This window comes from Dreissena polymorpha, chromosome 11, assembly GCF_020536995.1.
Source record: "Dreissena polymorpha isolate Duluth1 chromosome 11, UMN_Dpol_1.0, whole genome shotgun sequence".
Taxonomy (NCBI): Eukaryota; Metazoa; Mollusca; class Bivalvia; order Myida; family Dreissenidae; genus Dreissena; species Dreissena polymorpha.
In genome coordinates this window covers 57,427,421-57,453,332 of record NC_068365.1, presented here as the reverse complement: position 1 = coordinate 57,453,332, position 25,912 = coordinate 57,427,421, and the positions used below count along the sequence as shown (strand labels likewise).

The following is a 25,912-nucleotide window of genomic DNA, read 5'->3' as shown; positions in this document are numbered from 1 at the left end:
TGATCCTAGGCGTAAGCGTTCTTGAGTTATCATCCGGACACCATTTTTCTAAGTTGAGTCACCGTGACCTTGACCTTTGACCTAGTGACCTGAAAATCAATAGAAGTCATCTGCGAGTCATGATCAATGTACCCATGAAGTTTCATGATCCTAAGCATAAGCGTTCTTGAGTTATCATCCGGAAACCATTTTACTATGTCGGGTCACTGTGACCTTGACCTTTGACCTAGTGACCTGACAATCAATAGGGGTCATCTGCGTGTCATGATCAATGTACCTATAAAGTTTCACGATCCTAAGCATAAGCGTTCTTGAGTTATCATCCGGAAACCATTTTACTATGTCGGGTCACTGTGACCTTGACCTTTGACCTAGTGACCTGACAATCAATAGGGGTCATCTGCGAGTCATGATCAATGTACCTATGAAGTTTCATGATCCTAGGCATAAGCGTTCTTGAGTTATCATCCGGAAATCATTTTATTATTTCGGGTCACCGTGACCTTGACCTTTGACCTAGTGACCTCAAAATCAATAGGGGTCATCTGGGAGTCATGATCAATGTACCTATGAAGTTTCATGATCCTAAGCGTAAGCACTCTTGAGTTATCATCCGGAAACCATTTTACTATTTCGAGTCACTGTGACCTTGACCTTTGACCTAGTGACCTGAAAATCAATAGGGGTCATCTGCCAGTCATGATCAATGTACCTATGAAGTTTCATGATCCTAGGCCTAAGCGTTCTTGAGTTATCATCCGGAAACCATCTGGTGGACGGACCGACCTACCGACATGTGCATAACAATATACCCCCTCTTCTTCGAAGGGGGGCATAAAAATGGCGACATTTTTTCAAAATGGCTTATTTTATCGCAGAAAACATAATTGTGGACTTGGCTTAACTGTATTACAAAGAATCTCATTTGGTACAAAACTAGAACACATTTAGTCAAGATCAGATAGCTAATAAGCCGTTTGTTGCAGACTAGAGTATCATGATGTGAACAACAATCTAGATGTAACAGCATCTGTTTCATGCTTGATTAGGCACAAACAAATTTGATTGAAGTAAAAAATAATGTTACATTTTAATAATGATTATGAAGTTTATGCTACTTTATGTTGACATGTTTATTTTGACAATTGAAATGTGTTAAATGTGTTAATATAAAATTATTGCTTTTTGTAATTAAATTATTATGGAAAAACATCGGCTCAAAATTATTTCAAGCAACACAATTTAGTGTCGACAACTTTTTTTTACCCAGTGAAACCACTGCAAGATCTTTGTTCCAAATATCACTATTACATTCAAACTGTTTTGTTAGCTGTTTTAATGGGCATATAATTTAGGAATGTTTGGTTTATTGGGCATTTAAAAAGGTATTGAGCATCTACAATCATTTCTGACATACCTAAAGTTTAACTTAAATTGCTTGAGCGATGTTGAATAAGTTTGCTACACAAACTTGTAACATTTTATATGGGCTGACTGAACAAAAAGAGTGACTACAATTCAAACTGTGTTTGTGGGGATATAAAAACAAGCTGCTTTTTACGAACCTGTTTGCCGAGGGGATATCCTGGCAGCTTGCCAACCAGGACATGTAGGCAGCTGAGAATCGGGAAAAAGTTGGTGTGGTACTCGTTAATGTCTTCTATCAGGCGGACAACACGCTCCTACCAATAATGATTACATTTAATTTAATACCATTTTACAGAACTGGTCCTAATTATAAGTTTCTAATGCGAGAAATCTCTTTGACTAAAGTAAAATACAAAACATAAATGTTAAACATTACTTGTACTAAGTCTAATATATATAAAAAATGAAAGGAACTAATCGTATATGATAATAGAGATATCTGAACTTGTACCATGTTTAAGTTGGAGTATTATTTTGCAATGGCAGACAACACCGGTTGCACACAATTTGAAATGTTTAAGCTTATATTACCTTAGTGAACTTTTCATTCAATAGCAAGTCAGGTTGTTCCTTGGTTGAACACCCTTCTACATATCTAAAGGATAAAAAAAGAAAGCAACACTTTTATCATATGAATAATGTGTGATGTAAACTAATTTATTTTCATTAAAAATTATTTAAAAATTAATTTATTATTTTCGGCACCATTAATTTTCCTCAGATACACGCAAAGTTATTGACTGGAACCAACCTGTTTCAAACCACTGCCACCACTGCCTGTTTGCCCAAACATCTCATACACAATATTGCATGCAAATATGACAAGAGCTGTCAGAGGACAGCGCGCTCTACTATTCGAGTGCTTGACAGTATAACGTAAGCCATCATGGAGAGGTGGGTATAATGTGGGTGTGTGGTCATTTAATAGATGATCTTTCAAAAATAACCAAAAAACAAAAGATTTTTTTTTATTTAATTTTTTTTTTTTGGGGGGGGGGGGGAGGGATTCTGGGGTGGGGGGGGGGGTGGGATGGTTTGGGTGGAGTCCATTGTGGTATGTCAGGTAAGTGTTGTTTTGTCAAAGTATGAATCAAATCTGATCATAAATAAAGAAGTTATGGCAATTTAAGCAAAATTTATTAATTTGACCTTGAGAGTCAAGGCCATTCAAAGGTCAAGGTCAGATTCAACTTGCCAGGTACAGTACCATCATGATAGTAAGAAAGTATTTGAAGTTTGAAAGCAATAGCTTTGATACTTTAGAAGTAAAGTGGATATAAACACAAAATTTAAGAAAATATTCAAAGTTACTAAGACAAAAAGGGCCATAATTACGTTAAAAAGCCAACCAGAGTTATGCAACTTGCCCTGTACAGTCTCCATACGGAAGTAAGCGAGTTTTCCAAGTCTGAAAGCAATAGCTATGATACTTTAGGAGTCAAAAGGACCAAAACACAAAACTTAACCAAATGTTCAATTATCTAAGTATAAAAGGGGTCATAATTCTGTCAAAATGCTTCATACAGTTGTCTGCTCTTGTTTATATATTGGGGTCATGTTGGTAAAGAAGTATGCAAAATATGAAAGCAATATGCCAAGGGACATTGAAAACATTTGGGGTGGTACGCAAACTTTAACATTTGCACGCTCACGCTAACGCCGACGCAGGGGTGAGTAGGATAGCTCCACTATATGTATTTCATATATAATAGTCGAGCTAAAAATGGTACATTGAAAAGTAAGATAGTATGTGTTTCAAAAGTTAGTGTCTGTGAAACGACAGATATCATATTAATTTGAAATATCAACCTATGAGAAGGACTTAAAAAAAAACCCACGGCCTTATTCTTAGACTGAGTTGATAAGGAGGATATTTTTTGCTTTGGGAACGATAATGAATTTCAAGGTAATATTCCATGGTTTTGAGGGAATAGCACATTTAAAATTACCCAGTACATATATTTCCCCATAAACCATTGGAAAGCATGAGATAAACTTACCTCATGAATGACGGCAACTGACGTAATCTCTCCAAGCTATCAGCGTCCGTCTGCTTTACTGCATCCTGCACGTCGTCATAGTTACAGCACAGGTAACTCAGGGGCTGACTGCTGTAGTGCTCCAACATTGTAAACTGAAACAAGCATGGGGTCTGAGAGTAATTGTTTTACTATCAGTTCTTCTAACTTTAAAAACCAGTAAATAACAAGACTATTACCAAGCAATATATGTCCCCTACCGGCTCCACCATTGTCAGAATTTTTTTATTTGTTGCCATAGCAACCAGAATTTTTGTTGTAATAACAAAATGAAATGGCGTGCATAATGTCCATATTGCCATCTATCCATGTTTCAAGTTTCATGAAAAAATATGAAGAACTTTTAAAGTTATCGCAGGATCCAGAAAACCACCATTTTCAGCAGTATTTCTAGTCTATTTGTTGCCATAGCAACCATAATTTTTGGTGTAGGAACGAAATGAAATGACGTGCATAATGTTCATATTGGCATCTATCTATGTTTCAAGTTTCATGAAAAAGTATTAAGAACTTTTATAGTTATCGCAGGATCCAGTGTGACAGACTCACAGACAGACAGACACACAGAGCGAAAACCGTAAGTCCCCTCCGGTGAAACAGGTAGGGGACAATAATGATAGGGAGTTTGTAAAGCACCTGTCAAACAAACATAACTCATTGCAACATTTATACATGTTAATGAAAGACTATGATATTCATTTAACTGGAAACTATTTTGTTTATAAGAAATACATATAATAATAATAATGTGAGTGTGTGAAAGATTAGTATATTTACTGGACACTTGGTACAACCTAATTTATTTGGACTTACTTGATTTGCTGCAGAGAAAACACAAGCTCTCACATACATCTATCATACTACTTACAATAACCAAATCATTATGATTTTATCAATTTCATTGCAATTTGTATGTTAGTTGATGGACAGGGGCCTTATCTTTAAAATTGGTAAAATGTACTTGACTAGCAAATACAATGCCACCTCTAAACGGCACTTTATTAAAAGAAAAAAGATGTTTTCGGTACAACAGTTTTATTTTAAAAAAAATTGTAATTATAGGCTAAGGAGATATAACAATGATAATAACAAAATATCATTAATGGTCATGTTTTATGTAAGCTAAACATGATATATAGAAAATATCTTCACAAGATATATACAGTAGACTCTCTGTAAACCGGACAGTCTGGGGACCGGCCTGATCGTCCGGTTTTCAGAGAGTTTCGGTTTACCAAGAGTATGCATATTGCCAAAATATAGTTTATATACATTGTATGCATTGTGTACAAAATCATATAAGAATAAAACAAACCATATAATTTACATGTACCATGTGATAGCTGTACTCATGAAAGGTTTATGTTTAAAGTATTCTTAAAAAAATGTGTTTTTATTCCATTAATAGCAAAAAAACATTCCATACCGACTTGTTTTAATTAATCCCAAAGTGAGTGTGGTGCTTTATACATGTACATACGTGACATTTGTCATATAGGCAAGTGAGTCGTGTTCATTTCGCTATAAATAGCTCTGAATTAATTAAACCTCAAAGAAAATTTTGACGAATAACGATTTGGGAATTCTTGTAGATTTGAGACTATTAATGCTGAAGATGCGTTTTAAATTAAGAAAAGGCAATGAATGACTTTGCAGACAGATGGATGGATACTTAACGGTCATATTTCTCACAGTTTTATCTGACAAACGAACAAACAACCATTTAAGCGTTAAAAACATGGCTATAAGATCTTTTAAACTACCAGAGAATATCACAAAAAAGTGATCGTCGCAACGGCATGCATTAATTTTGTAATTAAATTGTTTATCATAAGCTTAATAAAACCATCGAGTCAATCACTTTTTTGTGTTACCGCACGTCTATTATAGACATTCACAGTTTGTTTTACATTATTTAATCGGACTTCTTAAGCGCGGTAATGACTTGACACCTTTATGGTATGTTTAATCCGATTATCAATGATTGAGCGAGCAAAATGTGTGACACCGCACGCGCTGTGCTGACTAGGTATTGTCATTTTCACGCCTTGGGCATCTTGAGAATTTGGACCGTCCGGTGTTCTCAATGTATTTTATGTTGAAAATGACCAAATTCACGGAGATATCCGTTTGGTTTCCGGTTTTGAGAGAGTTAGGTTTATTTAACATTTTTTTAACAAAAAAATAGAAGGAGAAAATACGGGACTGGCCCGACCATTCGGAATCGGGAGAGTTCCTGTATTTAGAGAGTCCGGTATTGGCAGGGTCTACTGTATATATAAATTGAAATACAATATTTAACAAAGCAATGAAAAAAAAGCTTGTAAATAGCTAGTCTGTTCAGTGTCATTGACTATTTTTGGCCTAAATTCAACCCCATTCCCTATGAATAAGGTCAAGCCCCTTTTTTTTAAAGATGAAAAAAACATTGAATTGTTTTAGAAATTGCGAAGCCATAATAGCATGATAAAAACTGAAATTGAATGCAGCCTACTCTTAGGGCCTGAATGAAGTTGAGCACGGAGAAGTCATAGTAGAGAAATATGTCCAGCAGCAGCTGGAACACCCCTCTCCCCAGCTTGAATGGGTACCTGGCAGTCATCAAAATCTACAAAACAAACACACATGGCAGATACAAGCATAATTTGGGCCGCATTCTGGAAAATGACGTCCGCAGAGGCTAATCCTGGACAACACTTTCCACTTTTATGGAATTTAATTATTGACAAGAAATATCTTCTAAAGGTAAATCCCCTTAAGACAGAAAGTGTCAAACCTTACTAGCCTGTGAAAACTTCACATGCTAATCTGGGATGACACTTTATACACATGCAATAAGTCAAGTTTCCAAGAACTAGTCTTAATTGTCTTTATAAATCTTAAATACCATTTGATACTTGATTTTTCAGTTTAAACTTTTTCTACATACAAAAATGGGTGTAATTCTGCTAATTTGCAAGACAGAGTCTGAATTAGTGACTTAAAATTATGACCCTGTAGACATACCTGTGCAGAGTTTCAACTGTAGCTGTCAATATGTATTTGGTGCATGCAAACACTAATATGAATTTACAAACAGTGGCATAATTTTGCTAAAATTCAAGTTAGAGTTATGGGCCAGCAAATGGTCAGTTAATATGTTTTATGAACTGAAAGACATGTGTCGTCTATGAGTTATGTATACATGGCAAACAATCATTACGCAGTTGACAAACAGCTGTGCAATAATGGTCTAATATCAATTGAGATTTACATTAAAAGTTAGATAGTAATTTTAAGGATAAGAATATTATTTTTACAGACATTTAAAAAAATTAATGGTATGTAAGCCATATTCTTTATGACTCGAAATGGAATTCCATGGAACTATTGTGAAAATTGAATTGTTCATTTCTGATATAATATTACTGCTATGCAATCCAGCTGTTTGATCTAAAGGTCGAGTTATTCAGTGGAGCTGTTTTGAAAGATCAATTGTTCACGGATGTTATAATATTACTGGTATGTAACCAACCTGGTTGATTACTAGGGTGAGGTATTCAGTGGAGGGAGGGGCCTGAAACTTTTCCATGCACAGCAGGGAGGATACTTCATTGGGCAGGAGGCGGTGTATCGCTGACACAGACGTGGCGATGCCAAATATAAACACCAGGGGCAGGTGAGATATGTAGTTACTGTAAAACAGATATTTCGCTTTCAGTGTGATCACATGTTTTACCTGAAAAGTCACTTCTTCAAATTGATGCAATTTAGTGCTTATTTACACCTTAAACAAGTACATTTTCTTGTAACATAAAAAATTTGACATTACATAAATAACAATGCCTTGAATACCGAAGGGTATTTTGTAAATAATACTTTGAAATTTGGTACTACATTGTATATAATTACATTTCTCCCCTTCTGGAGGAAATTCAGCCTATCTTCACTCTGACATTTGGAAGATACCCTGTGTGAATCTCACCTTGAAATAAGCAGGAAGTCCTGGACGACCTTGGGCAAGAAGTTTTCAAAGTCCTCCATCACTATTACAACTGGAGGCAGTGCTTTGTGTTCAAAACACTTCCCATCAACAGACTTGCGCTTTTTGGGAGATGAGGGCTGGTCCTACAAAATCAAGAACTGGCTGATCTGGCTTTGATGCAAGGCCATTACTCTTGCTTAGGTCTGTATTTTCACATTTGCCAGTTTGATTGACATTTAATTTGAATTCTGTGTGTTTTCTCGAAAATATATAATCAAACAAGATGTGTTTGAGAAACACAATGTCCCCCTATATGACGTTTGACCTTGAAGGATAACCTTGATCTTGACCCTTCACCACTCAAAATGTGCAGCTCCATGAGATACACATGCATTTCAAATACAAAATTGCTAGCTTCAATATTGCAGAAGTGACATTACATGAGCAATTTTGACGCATAAATTTGACCTTGAAGGATGACCTTGACCTTTCACCACTCAAAATGTGCAGCTCCATGAGATACACATGCATGCCAAATATCGAGTTATCTTCAATATTGCAAAAGTATTCATAAAATAAGCGATTTGGGCCACATATATTTGACCTCTGAACTTGAAGGATAACCTTGACCTTTCACCACTCAAAATGTGCAGCTCCATGAGATACACATGCATGCCAAATATCAAGTTGCTATCTTCAATATTGCAAAAGTACTCATAAAATGAGCGATTTTGTCCACATAATTTTGACCTCTGACCTTGAAGGATGACCTTGACCTTTCAACACTCAAAATGTGCAGCTCCATGAGATACACATGCATGCCAAATATCAAGTTGCTATCTTGAATATTGAAATACTGCAAAAGTGTACATTAAATGAGCGATTTTGACCCATATATTTGACCTTTGACCTTGAATGATGACCTTGACCTTTCACCACTCAAAATGTGCAGCTCCATGAGATACATATGCATGCCAAATATCAAGTTGCTATCTTCAATATTGCAAAAGTTATTGCAAATGTTAAAGTTGGCGCAAACCAACCAACCAACCAACAGACCAACCAACAGACAGGGCAAAAACAATATGTCCCCCACTACTATAGTGGGGGACATAAAAAGAACCAGAATCTTATCATTTATTTATACAAACTAGAGCAGCTTATGGAAAAGGCATGCTTTCTCTAGGCAACAAGAAAGAAAATAAAAATCTGGGTTGAGGTAGGATGAACAAATGAATTTTAGATATTTGAAGTCCCGATACTCTTTAGTTCAAGAGGCAATCTGGCCGTTTACTGTTTTTAATCTGATTGAAAATAAGCCAATAACAATCTTCATAAAATTTGATAACAACACAAGATGTTTAAAAAAAATGTATACCCCTATGTGCAGCTAAGTATCCAGTATGTGCAAATGGTAAGAAGTGTTTAAATATTGTATGTCCTTGTGACTTTGACCTTTTACCTGTTAACCTCAAAATCAATAAGCATGTTCCATTTCAAGTAACTTCAAACTTATTTAAGTTATGGTAAGTGTAAACTTTATCTATACAATGTATATTATTCAGAAATGTATTTTATGTCACAAGCCTTGATGATATGTATATTTGACCTTTTGACCCCAAAATCAATAGTTTGTTTTCGTTTCCGCCCAAGTTACCAGCAGAAAATTTAAGACTATGGAAGGAAAAGGTGTTTCTACACATAATGTTGAAAGTAATTGTCTGTGACAAGACCTTGTTACCTCTTGACCTCAAAATCAAGTTTCCATAACACCCATTTGCATGATAATTGTTCAAAGTTTTCCCTAGATACGATGCAGACAAGAAAAAGTCTATATTTCATGTTATAAGCCCCTGTGATCTAAATAATTGACTTGTTGACCTCAAAATTGATAGGTGTTTTCCAGTGATCCCAAGTAACCATCAAAACCGATTGGCCAGTAAAGATCTTATATAAATGTGTCATTTTAATATTGAGAGGAAACAAAAAAGTATTAATGACACTATGCTAGCCTCCGTGACTTTGAAATTTGACATGTTTACCCCAAATTAAATAGACAATTTCAAAGCATTCTCTAGTTATGATTATCCTATGGAAACAAATGGTTGATTGACCGACCAGTTGACCGAGGGACAGGTACAAAGCTTTATCCTCCCACTTCTTTGAACAGAACAATAATAAATACCAGTTATGAACAATGTTCACATAGAGGCTCACAAAAACATAAATATAGTCTACTGATCAACCAGCATTTAAAATATGGTACTTAAATATATCCCTTAAAACCTTTAATATTTTCGCTCTTAACATTGCCTTATACTGTATGCACTTTACTATTTCTAAACTATTCAGTTATTATTCATGAAATAAATGATGTTGATAATAGTTTGAAACAAGAATTTGTCTCAATAGTGACAAAGTATAAGGAGTAGGAGTAAGCCAGCCGACAAGTTTGTGCCTATGGAAAGGCAGGGTGTTATAAACTACTTACCAAGAATTTGTTTCGATACCATTTTGCAAGTGAAGACAGAGTCAAGGGTAGAGATTTGGTATTAACGGTATTTACAGCTGTGCCATCTTCATCCTCATCGTCAAAGTCTGCCTAAAAAGATGCAAATACAGCAATTAATAAATTCAGATAACATATTTCTTAGCACAGCTTTGTTACCCGGGCTTTGAAAGTTCTCAATATCAGGGCTTTTTCATTTTTTTTAGGAGTGGCCTTTTTATAGGCCCATTCCCTTAAGAGAAAGGCCCCTTACGCAATTTTTTAAACAGAAGCAATTTTTTGCCAAATTTTAAATTTACCTTGGAATATTTTTCATACCTTAAATAAAAACAAAGTGATTGTTTTTTTATCCAGACTGAGTCATATACACGACCTCTTGAAAGGTAACAGAGTTGTTCTAAGATTTGAACTGGCAGCCTAGTTTTTTTAATGAATGTGACCCAATGCTAACTCAGATATTGTCCAGATACATGTACACATTCTGACCAGGTTTCATCAAGATTCAATGAAAATGTGGACTCTAGAGAGGCAATAAGCTTATTGAAACACACGGCACGACAAACATTGCACAACCCAGACACAGGGTGAGGTCTACAGCAATGCTCAGGTGAGCTAAAAAGACCTGAATGTTGGATACATTTCACACCAGTAGGCTCAAATTATAAATCCTTACATTGATTTGGTTAATTTTAGAGAAATATCCCTAAACACTGGCTTTCTCTCATTTTTGAGGAGAATGACAAAATGAACCAATGTACCTTCCAACATGGAAATTCAGAAAAAATATTTGTCAAAAACATCATTAACTTTTTATTAAGTATTATGACACTATGTTCTATACAATCCAGATTTTAAGGAGTATTACAATACTAGTTATCTTTGCAAACAAGGATTGTTTATGAGAGTATTTAAAGCACAAATTATTTGTTCACGTTTTGATTTCAGGATCATTCCAAGAGTGAAGAAAACTACAATAAAGGGACACACTAAATAATTGCTGTTCATAAGCTCACAAAAATTTCTACTGACCATACCCTTATTACCCTTTATATTTTGACAGTCTTTGAGTTCAAGGATAGTGACCGGGGAAAGTAATTACAACTAATGACTTACAACACAATGGCTGTCCATAAGCTGAGTTAAAGTTCTACTGAGGATGCTCTTCACATTCTGACAGTCCTTTGATTTCAGGATAGTGACAAGGGGAGTAACTCTTTCCCGCAGCATGGACACAAGGTTTGCAAACATAGTGCTGTGGTCTGGGGTATTCACCCCTGAAAAGAAAAAGATACATGCCATACTAAAAAACATTTGATATACTGCAATTAAATACTGCTCATGGAGTGAAATGTATATATATACAACAATCTGCTTAACAATTACTAAATATGATTTGAAAATTCAATTCTATGAAAACAACTTCCAAGTTAAACAAGAGATGTGTTTGTCAGAAACACAATGCCCCCTATTGCACCGCTTTACTTAAGCGTTGAAATAAAATTTCAATATATCATTTGGCAGGTTTAAAAATTATCTCCCTTTTAAAGCTTATTACTTCCCTTGGATTGTATTTTTTGACTTTTGACCTTGAAAGATGACCTTGACGTTTCACCACTCAAAATGTGCAGCTTCATGAGATACACATGCATGCCAAATATCAAGTTGCTATAATCAATATTCAAAAAGTTATGACCAAACTTTAACGAAGGTTAAAGTTTTAGGAAAGAAAAATACAATGATATTTGACCTTTGACCTTGACTTTTCATGACTCAAAATGTGCAGCTCCATGAGATACACATTCATGCCAAATATGAAGTTGCTTTCTACAATATTGCAAAAGTTATCAAACTTTAACCAAGGTTAAAGTTTTGGGACAGAATGATAGACAGACAGGCCAAAAACAATATGCCCCCGATCATTCGATGTGGGGGCATTAAAATAAATTAAATAAGTCAAAACAAAAATACACACAAAAAATAGCAGCACTTTTCCTGAATACTTTGTCAATTTTACAAGAAGAAGTTTCATTGAGATAGTAAGCGTCATTTAATTGCAAATTTTACACCATAGAATTATAACTGCTAAAACGGAGAAGCGGTCTTCGTCCCCCTAATATTCTTAAAAAAAAACAAACAAGTCACAAACTGTTAATTGTTTGAGTCGCAAATTTCTTTATATTGTGAAAATTTTAGTTGCAAACTTCTCAAATTTGTGAAAAACTGCCATTTTCTAAGGACAAAAGCCAAGACACATAAGAACACAGAAAAATCTACTAATATATGTATATTCAACAGTGGACAATTAGCAACATGGCTATTACTCAGATAAAAGGTTAAAATATAGTCAGTTGGTAATTGGAAACTAATTTTTTGTTTAGGCCTAAATAAACTATTTTCACATTGATACCATTTATTTTCCTTTTTTTTTTTAAAACTGCTAGATATTTGAACTTTTGTTGTATAAAAATCATGTATTGGTACGGCTGACTGTAACAAAAATGAAACTTGGGGCCTCTTGAAATTAAGAATAGATCTTCACAGATTTTTTAACACCCCTGACAGTGGAAATAGGACAACTAAGGTACCCGTAACTAAGGCCACAGCTGGTATTTCAACCAGGAGTTTTTTTGTATCACGTCCTTCGAGACTAAACCCAGTGTGGGAATTCTCTGCAAATTTCAACAGCTCATCAAAAATATTGCTGTTGAAGTCTGACTGCAGAATCTGCAATATAATGGAGGTGTGAAACATAATACATTTGCTGTAAAAGCACAAAAACTTTAAAAATGGAATTGTTATTAAAGTTTGGGAATTTATTTTTTATTCTAAATTTTACTATTCGTTCAAGCAACAGATTAACAAATATAATATTTTTTTGCTATCAGAAAAATATGTAGATTTATAGAAACAAAAATGACAAGAATATCAGTAAAACTGACGGATGCTCCCCGATGATGCACTTTGTCAATCTATGTGTAAATTACCACCTAAAAAAATCTTTTATTAGCCTCGGTGACCTTGACCCCAGTGACCTCAAACCTCATCAAATGGTAGAGGCCCATGCAAGGTACCTACATGCCAAATATGAAAGAGATCGGTAAAGTATTGAAGGTGCTATGAGAAACTGTTACAAAAGCCTGACAGAAAATATATTAATAGCCTCGGTGACCTTGAGCCCAGTGACCTCAAACCTCATTAAAAAGAAGAGGTCCATGCAAGGTACCTACATGGCAAATATGTAAAAGATCGGTAAAGTACATGTATTGAAGGCCCTATGAGAAACTGTAAGAAAAGCGTGACAGAAAATCTATTATAAGCCTTGGTGACCTTGAGCCCAGTGACCTAAAACCTCATCAAAAGGTAGAGGTCCATGGAAGGTACCTACATGCTAAATATGAAAGAGATCGGTAAAGTAACAAAAGCATGAAAGAAAATCTATTATAAGCCTCTGTGACCTTGACCCCAGTGACCTCAAACCTCATCACAAGGTAGAGGTCCATGCAAAGTACCTACATGCCAAATATTAAAGAGATCAGTAAAGTATTGAAGGTGCTATGAGAAACTGTAACAAAAGCATGACGGAAAAATCTATTATTAGCCTCAGTGACCTTGACCCCAGTGACCTCATCAAAAGAAAGAGGTCCATGCAAGGTACCTACATGCCAAATATGAAAAATATGAAAGAGATCGGTAAAGTATTGAAGATGCTATGAGAAACTGTAACTAAAGTGTGACGGAAAAATCTATTATTAGCCTCGATGACCTTGACCCCAGTGACCTCAAACCTCATCAAAAGGTAGAGGTCCATGCAAGGTACCTACATGCCAAATATGAAAGAGATCAGTAAAGTATTGAAGGTGCTATGAGAAACTGTAACAAAAGTGTGACGGAAAAATCTATTATTAGCCTCAGTGACCTTGACCCCAGTGACCTAAAACCTCATCAAAAGGTAGAGGTCCATGCAAGGTACCTACATGCAAACAATGAAAGAGATTAGTAAAGAATTGAAGGTGGTATGAGAAACTGTAACAAAAGTGTGATGGTATAATCTATTATTAGCTTCAGTGACCTTGACCTTGACCCCAGTGACCTCAAACCTCATCAAAAGGTAGAGGTCCATGCAAGGTACTACATGCCAAATATGAAAGAGATCAGTTAAGTATTGAAGGTGAAAATATGAAAGAGATCGGTAAAGTATTGAAGATGCTATGAGAAACTGTAACATAAGTGTGACGGAAAAATCTATTTTTAGCCTCAGTGACCTTGACCCCAGTGACCCCAAACCTCATCAAAAGGTAGAGGTCCATGCAAGGTACCTACATGCTAAATATGAAAGAGATCAGTAAAGTATTGAAGGTGCTATGAGAAACTGTAACAAAAGTGTGACGGAAAAATCTTTTATTAGCCTCTGTGACCTTGATCCCAGTGACCTCAAACCTCATCAAAAGGTAGAGGTCCATGCAAGGTACATACATGCCAAAAATGAAAGAGATTGGTAGAGTATTGAAGGTGGTATGAGAAACTGTAACAAAAGTGTGATGGAAAAATCTATTATTAGCTTCGGTGACCTTGACCTTGACCCCTTAACCTCAAACCTCATCAAAAGGTAGAGGTCCATGCAAGGTACCTACATGCCACTTATGAAAGAGATCGTTAAAGTATTGAAGGTGCTATGAGCAACTGTAACAAAAGTGTGACGGAAGGAAGTAAGGAAGTAAGTAAGGAAGGAAGGACAAACTGGCAACTATATGCTCCCCGAAATTTTTTGGGGAGCATAATAATACAATGTAGGTTTATTTTGTTTCCTGCAACATTAGATAAAGATTGTTCCAAGAAAGAATTGAGCTGAGTTTTATGCCTAGCATGAGGATCTAATTATTCTTGGAAGAAACATGACCAAAAGAAGCTTGACTGGTTTTATGTGATTTATGGTCATGAGTGAATTCACCTACCTGTACTTGTGTATACACCTCTTCCCACATCTGGTTGAACCGTTGATGACATTTCTTTACAGCAATATTTTTGCTTTCTGGCAAATATTCATCTGCAAAACAACACAAAATTCATATTTATAAAATTAATATAACAATTATTTTTAGTTTCTTTTTTTGTGTGCTGCATTCATCTCAATTCATTTGTACAACCAACCTGAGAGCATGTGTTTGTAAAGAAAACAAGACATATGTTGATACTACAAAGATAACCCCAAATTCCACTTTTGTTTTCAAAATTGGCGTTAAACATCTGTGAGTCACTTTGATAGATAATAGAGATGTTACATGTGATACAATGTATGTCTTCTTTATGATGGTTTACATTTGTAAAATGATATTATCAAATCCATCAATTAATGGCAAAGTTACAGATATTTAATCAAAAAAGTAATAAAAAGACTAGTTATGTACAGAATAAACTGCATATAAAGTTTCTCTTTAATTCTCAGTCCGTTGAAGTGACCAGGATTGGCTTTTATTCAACGGGGAGTGCATGAAGTTAATATGAGCTAGGCAAATGTACCATTTTTGCTGATGTTGCGGCCTTAAAACACTCAATAGATGAGTTCAGAGTGCTTTCACTGAGTAAATTCCAGTCAAGAATGGTTACGAAAGAACGAGAATTTAAAATTATCACTGTTAGTGTGTAGTGGCTGAAAGCACTTAGGGTTACTGTTCACTGAATTTAACACTATATTTTGATGGATGTAGTCTTTAAACTTCTTAGCCCTAATAGTGTGTTTTGGTCTTAATCAATGCTTAGTTTGTCCAGCATGGCTGATACGCATCCATCTTGTCTGTTTTATAAACCTTAGTAATAAAGCTTGTCGCAGATCGCTGGACTCGCACTAGCTTGTCTATGTCACCTTGCTGGTATGGGTCAAACACTTCACTCCCATACTCCAGTTTGGAACGGATGAGCGCTTAGAATGGGGCTTGCCGGCATCTTTGGGGGGCAGTATCTGAGGTTACGACTCAGGTAGCCTAGTGTAGATTTTCCTGTTTTTTATGTTTGAGATCTGGGTTTTCCATTTTAAGTCATTGGAGAAAGTAATACCTAAGTATGGATTCTCTTAGACGTTTTTGAGAATTGTGATGTCAATGGTGTAGAAGAAGGGAGATTTCAATTTTGAATAGAGAAGATAGAATTTTTTTGGAGTTAAACCGCATTCCCCAAACCTGTGCCCAATTTTAGTAGATTGACAAGGTCTTCTTGTAGAATTTGGTGGTCTTAAATTGAGTTGATGGCTCTATACAGCAGGCAGTTGTCTGCAAAAAGCCAGATGTGGGATTTCACTCTTTCTGGTAGATCATTAATATGAAAGAGAAACAGCAGGGGCCCTAACACTGTGCCTTGTGGGAAGCCAGATCATACAGCTATGACGGGATTTATCACCTTCAACCACCTCGCACACTTCACGTTGAGTGAGGAAGTGTTATATCCATTTAAGTAGTGGACTGTGGATGCCCTGGTTATCAGGCTTCAGCAGTAGGCGTACTGAAATCAAGGATAATGGTGTCATCCTGTTTGTTCTGGTCATTGTCTGAGCAGGACATGGGCTGTGAAAACAAGTTGGGTTTCACAAGATTATCCTGAGCGGGAGCCATGATGAACAGCGCTTCCTTTAGTGGACGTCCTGGCGTAAATTACGCCCAAAAACGGCAGTCTTACTTCCATTATGCAAATGGTGAAAGTCCCTTGGACATCCGATAATCCGCATGTACGCTATTTCCTAATACACAACACGTACAAATGTCGACAGTACATCAGGTTATTCAGACCGTTAACTCCGCCTAAGATTTACTGTTATCAATGAATTTCTCAGCGAGTGGCCAATATTGATTTATCCAGCTGTCAATGAAATTCTCCTTGGTAAGCGCATCAGTCAATCAGCGCCAGGCAGCCGAATACACGCCGACCCTACGTGAAGCTGTATACAATAATATAAGAGACCACTGCGCTACAAAGCTTTTATTCAGCAATAAAATATTTAAGTCCACGCTTTCCCCGAGGAAGAATGACGTGATGTTGTACATGAAGTCTAATTACACGAGAAATGTTTATTTGTTGGTAGAATTTTCTTAACTTTCCGTGAATAATAAAATCTGGAAATAATTTCGAATAACACGTTTAAGTATACCCATTCGAAAATACCGAAATTGAATAATATATTTTGTTATATCAACGTCCATAACACATAATGCAACAAGGGCTGTTTGTAAAACATGCATGCCCCACATATGGGCTGTCAGTTGTAGTGGCAGCCATTGTGTGAATACGTTTTTTGTCACTGTGACCTTGACCTTTGACCTAGTGACCTGAAAATCAATACGGGTCATCTGCGAGTCATGATCAATGTACCTATGAAGTTTCATGATCCTAGGCGTAAGCGTTCTTGAATTATCATCCGGAAACCATTTTACTGGTTCCAGTCACCTTGACCTTGACCTAGTGACCTGAAAATCAATAGGGATCATCTGCGAGTCATGATCAATGTACCTATGAAGTTTCATGATCCTAGGCGTAAGCATTCTTGAGTTATCATCTGGAAACCATTTTACTGGTTCGAGTCACCTTGACCTTGACATTTGACCTAGTGACCTGAAAATCAATAGGGGTCATCTGTGAGTCATAATCAATGTACCTATGAAGTTTCATGATCCTAAGCGTAAGCGTTCTTGAGTTATCATCTGGAAACCATTTTACTGGTTCGAGTCACCGTGACCTTGACCTTTGACCTAGTGACCTGAAAATCAATAGGGGTCATCTGCGAGTCATGATCAATGTACCTATGAAGTTTCATGATCCTAGGCGTAAGCATTCTTGAGTTATCATCCGGTAACCATTTTACTGGTTCGAGTCACCGTGACCTTGACCTTTGACCCAGTGACATGAAAATCAATAGGGGTCATCTGCGAGGCATGATAAATGTACCTATGAAGTTTCATGATCCTAAGCGTAAGCGTTCTTGAGTTATCATCTGGAAACCATTTTACTGGTTCAAGTCACCGTGACCTTGACCTTTGACCTAGTGACCTGAAAATCAATAGGGGTCATCTGCGAGTCATGATCAATGTACATATGAAGTTTCATGATCCTAGGCATTAGCGTTCTTGAGTTATCATCCGGAAACCATTTTTCTGTGTCAAGTCACTGTGACCTTGACCTTTGACCTAGTGACCTGAAAATCTATTGGGGTTATCTGCAAGTCATGATCAATGTACCTATGAAAATTCATGATCCTAGGCGTAAGCGTTCTTGAGTTATCATCCGGAAACCATTTTACTGGTTCTAGTCACCGTGACCTTGACCTTAGACCTAGTGACCTGAAAATTCAACAGGGGTCATCTGCAAGTCATGATCAATGTATCTATGAAGTTTCATGATCCTAAGTGTAAGCGTTCTTGAGTAATCATCTGGAAACCATTTTACTGGTTCGAGTCACCGTGACCTTGACCTTTGACCTAGTGACCTGAAAATCTGTACGGGTCATCTGCGAGTCATGATCAATGTACCTACGAAGTTTCATGATCCTAGGCGTAAGCGTTCTTGAGTTATCATTCGGACAACCATTTTTCTGTGTCAAGTCACCGTGACCTTTGACCTGAAAATCTATTGGGGTTATCTGCGTGTCATGATCAATGTACCTATGCAGTTTCATGATCCTAGGCGTAAGCGTTCTTGAGTTATCATCCGGAAACGATTCAATGGACAGACATGTGCACAACAATATACCCCCACTTCTTAGAAGGGGGGCATAATAAGTAGTTAAATAACGTGTTTTGAGATTGCCAAACTATGCATACATATTGGCCTACATGCATGAATGACCTGACAAGTTATATCGCAATTCGGAATGAATTGTTCTCAGTAAAATTTAAAGAAAGACGCCTTTTTATACTCCAAAATTCGCTTTAACCCACGCAAACTTTTCTGAAAGGAGGTACATGTAACATTAAAAATTCAGTTGTTGAGTTGTTGTAATTACTAAATATGACCAGTACTCTATGCTCTCAAATTGCGTCACGTGATTAACGCTTGTTAAATGGGAGTTCCCCCATCCCACAATTCAATTTGTATATGCACTTGCGTAAACTGGCGGACATTTGCAGATGTCAATATTGGCCCTACTTTGGTTTTGAAAATAGCAATCGTAATAATGCTGGATTATCGGGTAATGGGTAGAGTTGGAATATGTACGTATCTTAAAATTCTGAAATAAAAGTGCGACTTAAAAATGTATGTCTGAGACATCCAAAATTTTAGGATTTGAAGTCAGGACTTCAAACTTTTAAAAGCTCACGGAAGCGCTGGATTACGGTTTGTTAATACATTGTTCTTGTCCAGGTTGTTTAGTATATGGCGACATATAATAATTAGAAATGGCGCGGCAGAGGCCGACACATATCCCCACATCGCATGTTTGACCCTGGGGGCGCCCCAGGGTTGATAATTGGGCCATGCATAGTCAAGATTAACGGTATTGTCATAAGAGAGGTTCAGTATCAATTTGAAGTAAGTCGGTGTAGAAATGAAGAATTTATAGTAAAAGGCAATTTTGGGTGGGCATGGTCTATGTGGGCGAGGGCGCCCCAGGATTGGTAATGGAGCCATGCATAATTGAGATTGACCGTATTGTCATAAGAGATGTTCAGTATCAATTTGAAGTAAATCAGTGTAGAAATGAAGAAGTTATAGTAAAAGGCAATTTTGGGTGGGTGTGGTCTATGTGGGCGGGGTGCCCCAGGGTTGGTAATGGGGCCATGCATAGTTGAGATCGACCGCATTGTCATAAGAGATGTTCAGTATCAATTTGAAGTAAATGAGTGTAGAAATGAAGAAATTATTGTAAAATAACATAAAAAAATGAGTGAAAATCTCTTACCTGGCCCCACCCCAACCCCATAACTTTTGACCCAGGGGTCAGATCAAAATTCCAAATAGCGCAGGGTCGCACATATGCGCATAGCTACTATGTGTGGAAGTTTCAAGGTTCTAGTGCTTATACTGTAGGAGGAGATAGTGGCCAGGACGGACGGACAGACAGACGGCGGAGATAACCACAATATCCCCACGTTTTTCAAAAAGCGTGGGGATAATTATGCTCTAGAATGTCTGTTGTTCCCTGGTGGGTGGCGATCTCCATTTTTAAAGACTGGGGCAATGTTTGCGTCTCTCCAATCCTTTGGAAGCTTGCCAGTGTCTATTGACCTCTGGAACATGGCCGTAATGGCTGATGTTGTCTCTACAAAACAGGCTTGCAGTAATCTGTTTGGGAGTTCATCAGAACCAGCTGCTTTACGGACTTTGATGTTATTCAGCAGCATGAGTACACCATCCGCACTTATATGTAAAGGAGGGATGTTGTCATTTACCCTGCTGCTTAGCTGAAGAATTTGCTGGTTTATGTCATCCGAGGTGAAAACAGAACTGGAACTGTTTATTAGTATTTCTGCTTTGCCTTTGCTGTGATGAGGTGTCCATGCTCTAATAGGGGAACTGTTCCTAAATTGTCCCCTTTCCTGTAGTTCTGAAACGGTTTTGAGTTGTTTTTGAAGCTCTCTTCTATTATTTTGCTAATATGAGTCTATTTAGCTTTGCGCATACCTCTCTTGGTTTCTTTCTGGCATTTATTGTAAAGTTTTTAAAGGTGGACTTGGAAATGAATGGGGAGAAATATTGTTTAACCCAAAAAGACTTTGACCAGGGGGTAGCATGTATAGTCTGAAAACTCTGATGGGAAATTGTATAACCTTGGGCTTGGACATGTTTTGGGACAGACTGTCAATCATACCAGCAAGGGGATTTAGACAGTATAGATAGATAATTAGATAGACTGGTAGCATTCCTGCCAGAATTTTTCAGGTCCAAATCGGGACTTTCCTTAAAAATTGTCGGGACATTTGACCAAAAAGCGGGACACCTAAAACGATCAATCATTTCATCTTTTCTTTAGTCAGTAATCAGTATATTACTTACAAAAACTCTTAATTTCTGCCCAATGATGATAAATGTGTGTTCAGAATTTCGTGAACGCATACGTTCTCCATTTTCCAGAAGTAAACACACTCCATGAACTGAAATGTGGGGTGTTCCCGTTTGCCTCGATTTGACCAATTGGTGCAGGGATATCCCCTTGAACCTATGTAAATCGTGTGACACGATGTGAGCGCATAGAGCACTATTCTTATTCAACCAATCGTAAATTAACTCTTAATTTAGTTTGATGCAATATGTACAAACTATTTTCTGAAAATCCATCGAAAACGAGAGGTAATTTGTGAGAAACATCAATGTGTATTGGACCGCATTCAATTTGTTTGATGTACAAAATCGGTGTTTTGACAGGTTTTATAACTTTGGGTTGTATAATACACAGGATAATATTTTTGTTGTACTTGATTGGGCCATGAAATACAAATGCAGGCGGCGTTTATTTCTGTACGATACATCTTTGGATAGCAATTAGCGACTCCTATCATAAAAACACCATGGTGTGAATGCTGATTAAATCGATAAGTTGCAAATAAATCCAGGGGTGGCAAAATCTCAAAAAACTATACTTGTCCACGGACAACTATTTAGGAAATTTAACTTGTCCGTTGCTGAAATACACTTGTCTGTTAATGTTTATATAAATTATAAACGCATTTATTGATTAATGTAAAATAATGTGGAATATATCAAAATAAGTATGATTTGCTTGTTTTGTTTATAGTTGTATTTCAATGGTACATTCATTATAACAGTATATTATAAACAATATAAAGACTTTGTCAAACTTTTAATCTTGCAAAGCTAGTGTTCTTAAAACACGTGTTGAACATAAGTACATCGTTATCTTAACAAATTAAACTAGTCCAATATGTCGACCTCATCAGACTGAGGCTCTGCACCGCTACTGGTAGCAATTTGATTATCATCAACTGGTAACCATTGAAAATCTGTTAGCCAAGTTTTTTTAAAAGTTCTGGCGCGTTTACTAAGATCATATTTTTTATCATAATCTTTCTTAGAATTTTTGGGAGGTGGACTGCTCAAAGCTTCGTGTTTCTTCTCTGTTGTTGAATGTTTAAAAAAACAAAATGTTCCATCTTTACCATTAAAGTCGTCTGAAATAACAAGGTAGACCGTGTTTTGATTATCTTAGTTTGATACTTGTTATTTCCGTCTGATTGTAAATATTAAGAAACCAGTCTGTACACTGTCTAACAGTCGGGCCGAATGTTGAAAATGCGGCATGCTCCCGGTCTCTTATAGAATAAGGGAGATCACTGCGCAGGAGAGTGCCCGTATTTTAGCTTGATTGCTCCGCAACTAGCACTGACAATGTAATCGCGTGTCAACATCCGGTTTTGTAAAACTTAATTACGGCTTTAATACAATGTATTTCTTTGTATACCTGGACCCGACTTTAAAAAACTTGTTGTCCACGGACAACTTAATTGAAAAATATCAGTTGCCCAGACAAGCAAATGTACGACTCGGGCACCTCGGACATTTGATTTCGCCACCCCTGAAATCGCTGATAAGGTGTCAAAAACAACACTGGTGCACTCAAGTAGTACAAGTGGGTTGTAAATTGGGGGCAATAAAGGGATTAGTGATGGTAAGTTTTAACCAGAAAGAGCTTGAAAAGCGAATTTTATGGGGAACTTATAGACCTTACATCGTTTTTAACGAATGTCGGGACAAATTGGCTCATATCGGGACGTAGGGACAAAGGGCCCAAAAGCGGGACTGTCCGGCTGAAATCGGGACGTCTGGCATGTATGCTGGTAGTGTAAATTTATTATTGTCATACTCACCAACATTTGCCTGTTTTTTCTTGCCTTTAAATGCAAAGCAGCCCTGAAAATGATGTATGTAATTTTTAATATTAATGCATACAACTCTGAAAACTAAACAGGGAAATAAATAAGCAGAAGACGACAAGCTAATGGTAAATGTGCAATGGGATTTTCTGAGAAAAATCCAATGTCCCCAATACACGATGTATAGAATTAATGAACAAACGTGAAAACTGGAACAATATCTATTGACCAGAATAGTTACTCTATTCTATGTGCAGATTAGATGCTGGTGATGATGGAAATGTATAATGCTTAATGATAATTCTACTTGTAAACATAATGTTGTTATAGCATAATTTCCGAAATGTTGAATATCCGAAAGTCATGACATTCATCATGGTATGAGAACTGAGGCATGAAACATGCTTATACCTTATTAGACTAAGTCATGTGAACACCATAAAAAATATATATATATTTAGGTCTAATTCTTGTTCTAAAAAATGAAATAATTCGCCAAAATAACCTTTGAAACCGAACCAGCAGTGTTCATTTTTTTTCCCGCAGATCTTTTTGATTTGAAGAGTATTCAACAATAGCCAATCAAACAATCGTGATACATCGGCTATCTCGGATTCCTCCGTAAGATAGGCCTCGTGGCTAACGGTCGCCATATTGCCTTGTATTACTACTTTACTACCCAAAAGGTTGTCAGTCTATTGTTATGAGGCTGTATACGATGCGCGTTGAACTAGCGCCAAACTTTTTACCGAAACTTTGATATTAATAGCACTATTAACGTTCATTTGTGTTGCATTTTGACCTATTATCCAAGTGATTTACTTTTCCATTATTATTTAATCACCCTATCATCCAATTTTTAAGATGAAATTACGGTGTTTACAAAACCAACCAAACCGAAAGTGAAACTAGATGCATTACGTTTCGCGATGTAAACATTAAATATTTGTTCAGTTTGAGGAAGCGAATCGATAATAGACGTTGGAATATGTATGCAATACAGACTATCATTGCCGATTGTAGTACTGGCTAAAAAATACCTTTTATGACAGGTCATGTATAGAACGTTAATAAAATAGTGACCATAAATCACTACAAATGTCTGGGTTGTTCATTAATATACTTAATGCACGTTTCTGATCTAATTGCCTGTATCTAGTTGTTATTACCATGATATTGATAAAATTAAAACGTTTTTTTTCATAAATTAACATTACATGTTTTATTTTTATCATTTAGGGAATATATAATTGTATCATTATCATCATTAAATATTCTGAAAATGATCTAAATTATCATGATTACTTTAAAGTAGAATTTTTAAATTTTACTCATTATTTTTAATGAATTTGCACATTTGCTTGATTCAAAATAAAATGTATTAATAAGGGTTTCAGTTGTTAGTTTTAACCCATTTTTAGTTCGATTAAATTTAAAGTACTAACTACGTACATGTATGTGAAATGCTCTTGAGTTGGTTTCCTGGGCCTAGAACCAGTACTTGGGTGTCTCTTGGAGATTTCTTAAGAATGCTCCCACACTGGGGATCAAACCAGTGACCTCCAGATCATTAGGTGGACACCACATCAGGGTTCGACACTTAGGCACGTCCGACAGACATTGTCTAGTAAGATCGGTGGTCGGGCTTGTAAAACTGCGGGCTAGCTTGTCCGACTGGTCGTACATAAATTTAAAAAAAAATCTATACTGATTCATATAACTATAAATAACTGCTGTGAAAACCTTTACTTTTAATGTTTAAAATTACTCTTGTATCCGTTATTTACATTAAAACAAAACTAGTATATTTAAATAAACGCGCAGCATTCACATGATTCATCGCTATTTTTAGACGCAAAGGAGAGCTTCCTGCAGAAATTGCTTGTTTCAATTGGTCAAGTTGTCATGAATATTAATGATTTTCTGCAGTGTCTTTAAACTGTAGAGCATGATTTTACGACTTCTATCAAAAATCAGTATCGTCAATGTAAACATTTTTGCGTAGCAGACAAGATAATGTAATTTAAAGAATGGCTTTGTTCAAGTTCGTATTTTTGTCCGACAAATCAGTAAATAAAAAAGAATCCGACGCTTAACTGACACGAAACGTAAATATGAAGAAACACGAAAACGTCAATTTTATCCTAGATGGAAAATTGAGTCAGTTCCCATGGCTTGAATTTGACGAAGAAAAGCAAAAAAAGGGTTATTTTATTGTTTTACTCTATGCATAAAAAAAATCTGGTGTTCACTGATTATTTACTGATAAATCCTGATTAAACAGTTACATGACACAATTGTGTTTATTTGCTATGTCATTTATGGTCTAGTAGACATCAGGCTCGGGCTAGTACATTTTAAGAGAAGCTGGTCCGACGGTCTTGCTGTAAAAAAAGTTAATGTCGAACCCTGCACATCCATTACACATCAGCGACCTTTAATTAGTAAATTACTTTAGTATTGCAGCATTATATAATGTAATGTTGCTACATATTTTTGGAAAATGATTAATGTGCAGTACTAAATAAATCTAAATGCATACAATTTTAATTGTGTATATTGTGTGACTATTAGTTACAAATTCCCTTTTTACAGGTATACTGGATTATGAAAGACTGATAAACATAAAATTGACAACTCATCTCCCCAAAGATTCTTTGTGTGGCTCATTCTCAGAACAAACCCATAGTCAGTGAGAAAACTACAGTGTAAAAAGACCACTTGATTGTGACAACTATGGCTGACCAAGCAAATGTTATCATTTAAAATAAAGAAAACTTCCAGTTCAATATACATTTTATACCAATTATGACATTGGCCAACACAGAAAATAATTATAAGGTTGATTTTCCCAAAATTGACTGTTACAATTGGATACTGTTTTAAGCTTCATTCTACTTTGTCTGAAAATAAAAGTCCTAAATGATGTAATAGAAACATACATATTTAATTTTTAGTTTTACAAGGATATATATATATATATATATATATATATATATATATATATATATATATATATATATATACATATATTATAATGTCTTTTTATCGATTGTCAATCAATTTAAGTTTAACTGATATATACATACACATTTTATACATGTGTATGCTTTGATTTTTTTCTATTGAAGCCAAATTAATATCCCATTAGATAGATAGATAA

General features: G+C 36.1%; 1 protein-coding gene across 2 annotated transcripts in view; it reads right to left on the bottom strand.

The window, feature by feature from the left end:
* Nucleotides 1-23,377, bottom strand: part of LOC127850974 (origin recognition complex subunit 3-like) — a 42,787-nt gene extending 19,410 nt beyond the window's left edge. For both annotated transcript variants that reach the window (XM_052384373.1, XM_052384374.1), the window contains exons 1-12: nt 23,255-23,377; nt 22,744-22,786; nt 14,893-14,984; nt 12,526-12,664; nt 11,054-11,214; nt 9,923-10,033; nt 7,432-7,574; nt 6,982-7,141; nt 5,962-6,075; nt 3,429-3,562; nt 1,960-2,023; nt 1,566-1,682 (exon numbers count right to left, since the gene is read on the bottom strand). In XM_052384373.1, coding sequence (XP_052240333.1) covers nt 1,566-1,682; nt 1,960-2,023; nt 3,429-3,562; nt 5,962-6,075; nt 6,982-7,141; nt 7,432-7,574; nt 9,923-10,033; nt 11,054-11,214; nt 12,526-12,664; nt 14,893-14,984; nt 22,744-22,786; nt 23,255-23,281 — 1,305 coding nt within the window. In that variant the 5' untranslated portion in view covers nt 23,282-23,377. The remainder of the gene's footprint in view (nt 1-1,565; nt 1,683-1,959; nt 2,024-3,428; nt 3,563-5,961; nt 6,076-6,981; nt 7,142-7,431; nt 7,575-9,922; nt 10,034-11,053; nt 11,215-12,525; nt 12,665-14,892; nt 14,985-22,743; nt 22,787-23,254) is intronic.
* Between the last annotated feature and the right edge of the window lie 2,535 nt (nt 23,378-25,912).